This window comes from Salvelinus namaycush, chromosome 32 (assembly GCF_016432855.1).
Source record: "Salvelinus namaycush isolate Seneca chromosome 32, SaNama_1.0, whole genome shotgun sequence".
Taxonomy (NCBI): Eukaryota; Metazoa; Chordata; class Actinopteri; order Salmoniformes; family Salmonidae; genus Salvelinus; species Salvelinus namaycush.
The window spans coordinates 17,006,410-17,017,816 of record NC_052338.1 but is presented as its reverse complement, the minus strand read 5'-3'; the positions used below and the strand labels follow the sequence as shown (position 1 = coordinate 17,017,816).

Here is an 11,407-nt window from a genome sequence, read left to right as displayed (position 1 = left end):
CTAACTTTAACCCATTGACCAACACCATCAACCTGTGGGATTTACTGTCCTCAAAGGAGGAAGAACACACCATACTGGCAGCTAGCCCATCAGAAAAGAGGTTGAGATATAAGACTTTAAGTGGTATTGTCTTTGCCAACCAATCCCCCCTGCCCTGGTCTCTTAGGACAAGCTGGGGGTTGAGGAAGAGAACCAGTGAGGTTACGAGGCTCTGCATCAGAAACAATAATCATTCTTCTTCTCCCTGTGGGGTAAAGATGAGGAGGTGGGGGACGAAGAGTCCCAATGTCCCCCTTCCATTCCCTGCCTGTCAACAATAATTACATCCCTTTGCGGGTCTCTCTACACTTTGCCGCTTCTCTTTGACGAATAAGAATTAGGATCCAACCTACACCAAATAATTGACAGCAGCAAAACACAGAATGTTAAGGCCTGACTCCACTCCTTTCAACACTGGCTGTCAAAAGGCAAAGATTCTGCTAATTCATCCTGGATCAGTTCTCTTCTCACCACTAATGCTGCAACAGTCTCTCTAGCGAGAGATGAGAAATCCATGTGCAAGAGGGAGGATGTGGTGCTGGTTTATATTGGAATAGGCTTACAATGACTGAAAGGCCATTGTCGTAATTAGCAATAACAAGCAGCATTGCTGCCTAATTAATAATGGATGAACTCTTAACTAATAAATCATTTTCACAAAACAAGACTCCACAAAGCACAAAACCAAACATTTCATTTGGAATGCCAAGGCTGCACAGGGTTCAGTATTCCAGGTGCTGTTCCACAGGCAGACTGGATCCTTTCATGAAAACCTGCAACATATTAGGAGTGAAGGGATGCATCCAGATGTTCTATTCCGTTGCAGGGGGGGGGGGGGGGGGGGGGGTCCTACACTTTGGGACTGGAATGTCAGGAACTCAGCTGGCGTAGTTATACTAGTCGGGACTCAGAATTGTAGAATTACAGAATGGAATCTCAGAACCCAGAGTTTCATTCTAAGGGCATTTGTATATGGGAACTGTGTTTGTGTGTTTCAGTGTTTGTGTGTGTGTGCGTGTGCGTGTGCGTGCAGCAGATCCTTCAATAGAGCTCTGTATTTGAGGCAGCCAGCCAGCTATCAAAGAGCTTTTAAACTTCTCATGAAAATACACGGGACAAGATGAGAGTTTTGAACTTGAACAAACAGTAGCTTTAACTTTTATCACTGATCATAAAAAGGAAATGCTCTTGACATTGGAGCTTTAAAATGTGACATGAGAAAATAACATAAATCATCTAAAATGGGTGTATAATATAAATATTTTAACGACCATTGGACAGCAGTAAATATTATAGATTATGCATTGAAATCCCCCACTGTTAACCCAGTGAAGAAGACAAACAGTGAGCACATTAGCAACAGATTAGCCGAGCCAGAGTTAACATTACAACCAGTGTTTAATTGAGTATTCAATAAGTATGTATTCTCACAAGGCAAATGTACAGCAAACCACTGCCAGCTGACTAGCACCACAGGAGGTGAGCAGCAAGACCAGCTACACACAGATCCAGACAGCCTTACTGTCATGTCAATAACTTCTTGGGGCAGAAAAATAATAACAACAAATGATTAAATCATAGAAAAAGGTCCACTCTGCATCTGTAAACACTAATTCTGCAGACAGGCTCTAACTGAAGATGACCTCTTAAACAAAAACGCTCAGCATGGACTGTATCAATAGAATGTATCTAGAATGCTCTAGAATAGAATGCATTTTTCATCAATCACATAAAAAGGGCCTACGATGATAATGCAATAAACAATGTAGTAATAATAACAACAAACAATAACAACAACAAGAATAACAGTATTAAAGCTTTTCGTGACCATATCAACATTCAGTGTATTGGGGAAAAAAATCCAATATACTATTTGTATAAAAAAAAAAAGAAGCGATCAAGTTCATGTTCTCAGAGGAGGGGGAGTGGGGGTGAACTGAAGGTGTGATGAGCACAGGAGGCTGGTGAGGGGAGGACGGCTTATAATAATGTCTGGAATGGTGTAAATGGAATGGCATTAACACACATGGAACCCATGGGTTTGATGCATTTCTATTTACTCGTTCCAGTCATTACTATGAGCCCGTCCTCCCCAATAAAAGTGCCACCAGCCGCCTGTGATGAGGAGGGGGGATCAGGTGAGGTGGGTGTGCTTCCACACATTTGGGTCTAACTAAGTCGCTCTGGATAAGGGTGTCTACTAAATGACTAAAATGTAAATGTCATTGTCATGCCAAACATGCCATTATTAATTAATTGTTTGGCATGCAATGACCATAGGAGTTGGCTATACAGCACAAACAGATTTGGGACCAGTCTAGGAGCGGAGGGGCGAGGGATGGGTGTGCTCAACAGATTTTGGGTGGCGGAGGTGGGTCAGAGAAGGGTGGTGGAGCTCCTTGATGTCAGTCTATGTGGCGTATCTCTTGGTCCACTGTTTGGCTATCCTGTCGTGCTCTGGTCTGTTGGTCGTGTACTGGGTGGCGATGCTTCCTACCAGAGGGTCAGCTGTGAGGAGGGAGAACAACATGGATTAGAGTATTTTAACCACCATTAAATCACATTTCATCACATCCATTTGGGTGTTTGTCTACAGTCAGAGAAACTGTCACCCCAACTCCTTAGATAAATACACTATTTCCTACCATTAACTCTGATTTTAATAGCCTTTAACAACCCACATTTAAAAACCCATTAATTTGCCATGCCGTCAAGTCTTGTTTATCTGAAGTAGGATACTCCATAAATATATGACATTTAGAGATCTAAATCAAGTGTTCACAGCAGGTTTGTCTAGTAATACAGGACAGCAGGGTGAAGCACGATGACAGAGACATATTCCCTTTACAGCACATCATCACAGTACTCTGACCTGGGGTGTATTCAGGGAGGTTAAACACTCAGAATCATTCAAATGGCAGGCCCCCTGCCGAGCTCCTTGTGCAAGTTGAGTAAGCAGCAGTGGGGCCACAGCCCCAGCAGAGCCAAGCTCAGGTCGGGGGTGAAAACACACTAGAGCTGCAGAGCACCGTACAGGGTCTCCTTGTGACACCCCGTCTCAGGCAGCCAGGAAATATACAATTATTAAGCCTGCGAGGGTTAATTAACTGTCATTCTGCTCTCTCCTTCTTTAATGAACTATATCCCATAATATCCCATTGATCCTCTAGACCCCTACTACCGCATGAATAAAGACACATTCAGGGGAGAGAAGGGGAGGAGGGGGAGTTGGTCGCGGGGAGGCAGTGGGGAGGGCATTTAGACTCATGGTCCACAGCGACAGCTCCAAACACACTATGCACTGTGGGAGGGAGCCTGGGGGAGAAATAATGACCAGACTGATTATGAGAAGGGTTGAGCGATTGCCCTGTTATTATATTTTTAAAGGATCACATTATTGTTTTATCTATATTATGTGTACATGTAACATTTTGTGGGTCTGTGTGTTCTGTGGGAAATATGCATCTTTAATGTGGTCATACATTTAGCAGGAGGTTAGGAAGTGCAGCTCAGTTTCCAACTCATTTTGTGGGCAGAGGGCACATAGCCCGTCTTCTCTGCCTATGGCAGCCTCTCTAAATAGCAAGGCTATGCTCACTGAGTCTGTACATAGTCAAGCATTTTCTTAATTTGGGGTCAGTAACAGTGGTCAGGTATTCTGCTACTGTGTATTCTCTGTTTAGGGCCACATATCATTACAATTTGCTCTGTTTTCTGGTTGATTCTTTCCCATGTGTAAAATAGTTTTCTTTTTGCGTTCTCATAATTTGGTTGGGTCTAATTGTGTTGCTGTCCTAGGGTTCTGTGGGGTCTGTTTGTGTTTGTGAACAGAGCCCCAGAACCAGCTGGCTGAGGGGACTCTTCTCTAGGTTCATCTCTCCGTAGGTGAGGGTTTGTGGTGGAATGTGTGGGTATCGCATCCTTTTAGGTAACTGTAGAATTTAACAGCACTTTTCTGGATTTTGATAACTAGCGAGTATAGTCCTAATTATGCTCTCCATGCATTGTTTGGGGTTTTGCATTGTATAAAAAGTACATTTTTGCAGAATTCTGCATGCAGTCTCAATTGGGTGTTTGTCCCATTGTGTACATAACTGATTGAAGTATTTTCAGCCAGATCCTAATTGGGATGTCGAGTTTTATGTTCCTTTTGATTGTGTAGAAGGCCCTTCTTGCCTTGTATCTTAGGTCGTTTACAGCCTTGTGCAAGTTACCTGTGGTGTTGATGTTTAGGCCGAGGTAGGTATAGTTCTTTGTGTGCTCTAGGGCAACAGTGTCTAGACAGAATGTGTATTTGTTGTCCTGGCTACTGGACCTTTTTTGGAACACCATTATTTTGGTCTTACTGAGATTCACTGTCAGGCCCCAAGTCTGACAGAATCTGTGTAGAACATCTAAGTGCTGCTGTAGGCCCTCTTTAATTGGGGACAGAAGCACCAGTTCATCTGCAAACAGTAGACATTTGATTTCAGAGTCCAGTAGGGTGAGGCCGGGTGCTGCAGACTGTTCTAGTGCCCTCGCTAATTCATTGATATAAAGTGAGCTCCAAAAGTATTGGGACAGTGACATTTTTTGTTGTTGTTTTGGCTCTGTACTCCAGAACTTTGGATTTGAAATGATACAATGACTATGAGCTTAAAGTGTAGACTGTCAGCTTTCATTTGAGAGTATGTTCATCCATATCGGGTGAACCGTTTAGAAATGACATATTTGTGCGTCTAACTTTCTCACTCATCACGATTCATTCAGGATTATTCGTAATCATGGTAGCATCCACATTAATCAGAAGTGTTTAGACATATTCTATTCTTATTTACAATAAAAGTGACTCCAAAATGACACAATACACTATTTACCATTCATTTCCATTGGGCACAAAATAATATGTTACTGTCCCAATACTTTTGGAGCTCACTGTACTGTATCACCCCACGGCCCTAAGGAAAGAAATCTGTATGTTTATTGCCCATTTTAACTGCACACTTGTTGCTTGTGTACATGTTTCCCCCCAACACCGCTTTCCATCAATTTGCATAGCAGACCCTCATGCCACATTGAGTCAAAAGCTTTTTTGAAATCAATAAAGCATGAAAAGACTGTTTTGGTTTGTTTGTTTGTCAATAACGGTGTGCAGGGTGTATACATGCTCTGTCATACTGTATTTTGGTCAGAAGCCAATTTGACATTTGCTCAGGACATTGTTTTCACTGAGGAAATGTTGGAGTCTGCTGTTGATGATACTGCAAAGGATTTTTTTCTCTCGATTTTTCAGAGAGAATCTCTCTCTCTCTGATTGGGTGATAGGGGTGTCACTCACCAGGGTTGCAGTCAGTGAGCAGGGAGCAGATGGACAGCAGCACCTTGGAGATGGTGAGGGCGGGGCTCCAGTTGTCCTTCAGGATGTCCAGACAGATCACACCCTGACTGTTGATGTTACAGTGGTAGATCCTGGTACGGAACGTCACCTAGGAAACAACAACGTTTCTCGAGAAATCAATACACCCCGACTGTCATTGATGTTACACTGGTAAATCCTGGTACGGAACGTCACCTAGGTTACAACAAAGTTTCTCTAGATCAATGCACCCTGTGGTTTATGTGCTTTTTCCAGTCCTTCGGGAGCTGAGCATCTCTTTGTGTCAGTAACATAGAAGAAGCAGAGCGAAACATTAGGAAGACAAGAGACTAAACATCATTAGGGAGCCACCTCTGACCTCCGGGCTGCCTGCCTGAACAGTGGAGGGATCAGAGTGGGAGTGACATTGGAGAAGCACCCTTTGACTCAATCACACTCTCCCCCTCTATCTCCCTAGCTGACTCACTCTCTCTCAACCACTTCATGAGTGACTAACCATGCTGGCCTGCTTGTGGAAACTGTGCTCCATAACTGTGCTCCCAGGCTATCCCAAGGTGTGGAGGGGATCTGCTAGTCTAGTCTGTGGTGTTTGTGTACCCTGTTCTCAGACAGCAGATATAGGAGTGTGTGTGTTTGTGTGTGTGTGTGTGTCTGTCTGTCTATCTGTCTGGCTGCCTGCCTGTATGTCTGCAGCCCTGTTCACAACCTGAACCCAGCGGGAGGCCTGGCTCTTAGAGCAGCACATATGTTTCCGTTCATCCTCAGTCAGCAGAGGAAAGAGAGAAACGAGGAAAGGAAGAGACAGATGGAGAGAGAAAGAGAGAGAGAGACAAGGAAAGGAAGAGACAAATGGAGAGAGAAAGAGAGAGAGAGAGAGAGAGAGAGAGACAAGGAAAGGAAGAGAGATGGAGAGAGAAGGAAAGGAAGAGAGATGGAGAGAGGCAAGGAAAGGAAGAGGCAGATGGAGAAGAGAGAGAGAGAGAGAGAGAGAGAGACAAGGAAAGGAAGAGACAGATGGAGAGAGAGAGAGAGAGAGAGACAAGGAAAGGAAGAGACAGATGGAGAGAGAAAGAGAGAGAGAGACAAGGAAAGGAAGAGACAGATGGAGAGAGAAAGAGAGAGAGAGAGAGACAAGGAAAGGAAGAGACAGATGGAGAGAGCGAGAGAGAGAGAGAGAGAGAGAGAGAGAGACAAGGAAAGGAAGAGACAGATGGAGAGAAAGAGAGAGAGAGACAAGGAAAGGAAGAGACAGATGGAGAGAGAAGAGAAAAGGTGGCAGATAGATAGAGACAGACAGAGTGAGAGGCCCCACATCCTGAGGCAATCACTAAACTAAACTCGCTCACAGTCGACGCCCAACCAACGCACCTGCATAGAGTATTTCCTCAATAATAACACTGAACATAGCCACTGGCGTAACGCATATTCTCTGGCCCCCCCATAAGGTCGGAGTCCAGGCCCCTACGGCCAGTAGGTCCAGGTTGCGGGCCCGACTATTTTCTATACTGAGTATTGCTAACCCAGAGTCTTTCCTGAGACATTGTACATTATATGTCCATTGCGCTGCACACAATTTAAATTTAGTCTTGAATGATGGTTGCCAAGATACAGTATACCAGAGGAAAGGGACTGTTGATATTGCAACCACATAACTCAAACGCTGGTTAACCAGTATGAAAGTATCAACTTTTTTTATTCATGTCCTCAAGAACTGTTGTCTGCTAAAGATAATCATCTGTTTGCATCTGCCAATTGATTGACTGTCCAGTATCCAGACGATCTGTCCCCAGAGCTTCCTATACAGTTAGCCTCTTTCCATATCGTGTTGAGTCCGGCAATTAAGGAGAATGAGAGGCTCAAGACGTTACAGAACTGCTGTCACGCCCTGGCCTTAGTTATCTTTGTTTTCTGTAATATTTTGGTTAGGTCAGGGTGTGACAGGGGGGAATTTTGTGTATAGTTGTCTCGTCTGGGGTGGTTGTATGGTATAGGGGGTTTTGGGAGAGTGTATGGGTTTGTGTTGAGTGTAGGTGTATAGGTAAGTCTATGGTTGCCTGAATGGTTCTCAATCAGAGACAGCTGTCATTCTTTGTCTCTGATTGGGAGCCATATTTAAGGCAGCCATAGACAGTAGGCTTTTGTGGGTAATTGTCTATGTGTAGTGTTTAGTGTCAGCACTATTTGTTTGAATAGCTTCACGGTCGTCTGTTTGTTGTTTTTGTTCGTTTGTTCGTCTTCAAAATAAAAAGAAGATGTCGTTCTATCACGCTGCGCCTTGGTCCACTCTGCCTCATTACGACGATCGTGACAACTGCTGAAGAACTGCCTGAAGGTGCCACTGCAATCAAGCTGTTTTCACCATCCCTGTAACTGTTGTTTCTGCGGAGAGATCGTTTTCTAAACCAAAACTCAGAAAGAACTACCTACGAAGCATTAGGCTCTCAGTCTGATATGAGCTTTTGAACACCTGAGTAAACTCCATTTATTCATAGCCTTGACCACGGCATTTGTTCACTGATATTCCCTCATACTTTCAATCAGCTGTGCTTCCCTTTGTAGTCTGTAATAGTTTGCAAGCCCTGCCACAGATGATGCGATCTCTATTGCACTCCACACTGCCCTTTCCCACCTGGACAAAAGGAACACTTATGTGAGAATGCTATTCATTGACTACAGCTCAGCGTTCAACACCATAGTACCCTCGAAGCTCATCACGAAGCTAAGGATCCTGGGAATAAAAACCTCCCTCTGCAACTGGATCCTGGACTTCCTGACGGGCCGCCCCCAGGTGGTGAGGGTAGGTAGCAACACATCTGCCACGCTGATCCTCAACACTGGAGCTCCCCAGGGGTGCGTGCTCAGTCCCCTCCTGTACTTCCTGTTCACCCACGACTGCATGGCCAGGCACGAGTCCAACACCATCATTAAGTTTGCAGACGACACAACAGTGGTAGGCCTGATCACCGACAATGACGAGACAGCCTATAGGGAGGAGGTCAGAGACCTGGCTGGGTGGTGCCAGAATAACAACCTATCCCTCAATGTAACCAAGACTAAGGAGATGATTGTGGACTACAGGAAAAGGAGGACCGAGCATGCCTCCATTCTCATCAACGGGGCTGTAGTGGAGCAGGTTGAGAGCTTCAAATTCCTTGGTGTCCACATCAACAACAAACTAACATGGTCCAAACACACCAAGACAGTCGTGAAGAGGGCACGTCAAAGCCTATTCCCCCTCAGGAAACTAAAAAGATTTGGCATGGGTCCTGAGATCCTCAAAAGGTTCTACAGCTGCAACCTCGAGAGCATCCTGACTGGTTGCATCACCGCCTGGTACGGCAATTGCTTGGCCTCTGACCGCAATGCACTACAGAGGGTAGTGCGTACGGCCCAGTACATCACTGGGGCTAAGCTACTTGCCATCCAGGACCGCTACACCAGGCGGTGTCAGAGGAAGGCTCTAAAAATGGTCAAAGACCCCAGCCACCCCAGTCATAGACTGTTCTCTCTACTACCGCATGGCAAGCGGTACCGGAGTGACAGGTCTAGGACAAAAAGGCTTCTCAACAGTTTTTACCCCCAAGCCATAAGACTCCTGAACAGGTAATCAAATGGCTACCCGGACAATTTGCATTGCATTGTCCCCCCCAACCCCTCTTTTACGCTGCTGCTACTCTCTGTTTATCATATATGCATAGTCACTTTAACTATACATTCATGTACATACTACCTCAATTAGGCCGACCAACCAGTGATCCCGCACATTGGCTAACCAGGCTGTCTGCATTGTGTCCCGCCACCCACCAACCCCTCTTTTACGCTACTGCTACTCTCTGTTCATCATATATGCATAGTCACCTTAACCATATCTACATGTACATACTACCTCAATCAGCCTGACTAACCGGTGTCTGTATGTAGCCTCGCTACTTTTATAGCCTCACTACTGTATATAGCCTGTCTTTTTACTGTTGTTTTATTTCTTTACTTACCTATTGTTCACCTAATACTTTTTTTGCACTATTGGTTAGAGCCTGTAAGTAAGCATTTCACTGTAAGGTTGACACCTGTTGTATTCGGCGCACGTGACAAATAAACTTTGATTTGATTTGACATTTTTCAGTCCCATTCCTGAAGCCCAAGAAACAAACTGTCACGTTCCTGACCTGTTTTCCTTGTTTTTGTATTTGTTTAGTATGGTCAGGGCGTGAGTTGGGGTGGGCATTCTATGTTATGTGTTTCTATGTTTAGGTTCATTGTCAATTAGCCTGATATGGTTCTCAATCAGGGGCAGGTGTTTTACGTTTCCTCTGATTGAGAACCATATTAAGGTAGGTTGTTCACACTGTTTGTTTGTGGGTGATTGTTCCTGTGTCTGTGTATGTCGCACCACACGGGACTGTTTCGTTTTCGTTCGTGTATGTGTTCGTTCCTGTTAGTGCGTTATGTTCTCTAGTTCAGGTTTGTTCACATCGTTTGTTGTTTTGTATAGTTTGTCAGTATTCTCCGTTTCGTCTTGTTTAAATAAATGTCATCATGTATTCCACCTACGCTGCATTTTGGTCCGATCCTTCTCGCCTCTCCTCATCCGAGGAGGAGGAAGACTTAGACGAGCGTTACAGAATCACCCACCAACAAAGGATCAAGCAGCGGGGTAACGGGCAGCAGCGACAGCAGCAGCGATCTCAGGATTTCTGGACATGGGAGGAAATACTGGACGGTAAAGGACCATGGGCAAAACCTGGAGAATATCGCCGCCCTCGTGAAGAGCTGGAGGCAGCTAAAGCCGAGAGGCGGCGGTATGAGGAGGCAGCACGGAAGCAGGAGCAAAATCTGGATTACACTACGTGGGAGGAGATCGACAGGTGGGCGATCGACCCAAGGAGAGTGCCGGAGCCCGCCTGGGATTCTCTGGCGCAATGTGAGGAGGGATACTGGCGAATGGAGGCAGCACGACGACGCGGTAGGAAGCCTGTAAGTCAAGCCCAGAAATGTATGGGGGGGGGGGGGGGGGGGGGGGCTAAAGGGTAGTGTGGCGAAGTCAGGTAGGAGACCTGCGCCAACTTCCCGATCTTACCGTGGAGAGCGAGAGTACGGACAGACACCGTGTTATGCGGTAGAGCGCACGGTGTCTCCTGTACGTGTGCATAGCCCGGTGCGGGTTATTCCACCTCCCCGCACTGGCAGGGCTAGATTGGGCATTGAGCCAGGTGCCATGAAGCCGGCTCAACGCGTCTGGTCTCCAGTGCGTCTCCTCGGGCCGGCATACATGGCACCAGCCTTACGCATGGTGTCCCCGGTTCGCCAACACAGCCCAGTGCGGGTTATTCCACCTCCCCGCACTGGTCGGGCTACGGGGAGCATACAACCAGGTAAGGTTGGGCAGGCTCGGTGCTCAAGGGAGCCAGTACGCCTGCACGGTCCGGTATATCCGGCGCCACCTCTCCGCCCCAGCCCAGTACCACCAGTGCCTACACCACGCACCAGGCTTCCTGTGCGTCTCCAGAGCCCTGTTCCTCCTCCACGCACTAGCCCTATGGTGCGTGTCTCCAGCCCGGTACCACCAGTTCCGGCACCACGCACCAAGCCTCCTGTGCGTCTCCAGAGCCCTGTTCCTCCTCCACGCACTAGCCCTATGGTGCGTGTCTCCAGCCCGGTACCGCCAGTTCCGGCACCACGCACCAAGCCTCCTGTGCGTCTCCAGAGTCCTGTGCGTCCTGTTGCTGCTCCCCGCACTAGCCTTAAGGTGCGTGTCCTTAGCCCGGTACCTCCAGTTCCGGCACAACGCACCAGGCCTACAGTGCGCCTCAGTCGGCCAGAGTCTGCTGTCTGCCCAGCGGCGCCTGAACTGCCCGTCTGCCCAACGCCGTCTGAGCTGTCCGTCTGCCAAGCGCCGCCTGCGCTGTCCGTCTGTCCTGAGCCTTCAAAGCCGCCCGTCTGTACTGAGCCTTCAAAGCCGCCCGTCTGTACTGAGCCTTCAAAGCCGCCCATCTGTCCTGAGCCTTCAAAGCC

General features: G+C 46.8%; 1 protein-coding gene across 1 annotated transcript in view; it reads right to left on the bottom strand.

The window, feature by feature from the left end:
- Positions 1 to 1,418: 1,418 nt before the first annotated feature.
- LOC120027343 (ubiquitin-conjugating enzyme E2 E2-like) overlaps positions 1,419 to 11,407 on the bottom strand; it is a 41,287-nt gene continuing 31,298 nt past the window's right edge. The window contains exons 5-6 of the mRNA XM_038972260.1: positions 5,357 to 5,504; positions 1,419 to 2,547 (exon numbers count right to left, since the gene is read on the bottom strand). Coding sequence (XP_038828188.1) covers positions 2,450 to 2,547; positions 5,357 to 5,504 — 246 coding nt within the window. The 3' untranslated portion in view covers positions 1,419 to 2,449. The remainder of the gene's footprint in view (positions 2,548 to 5,356; positions 5,505 to 11,407) is intronic.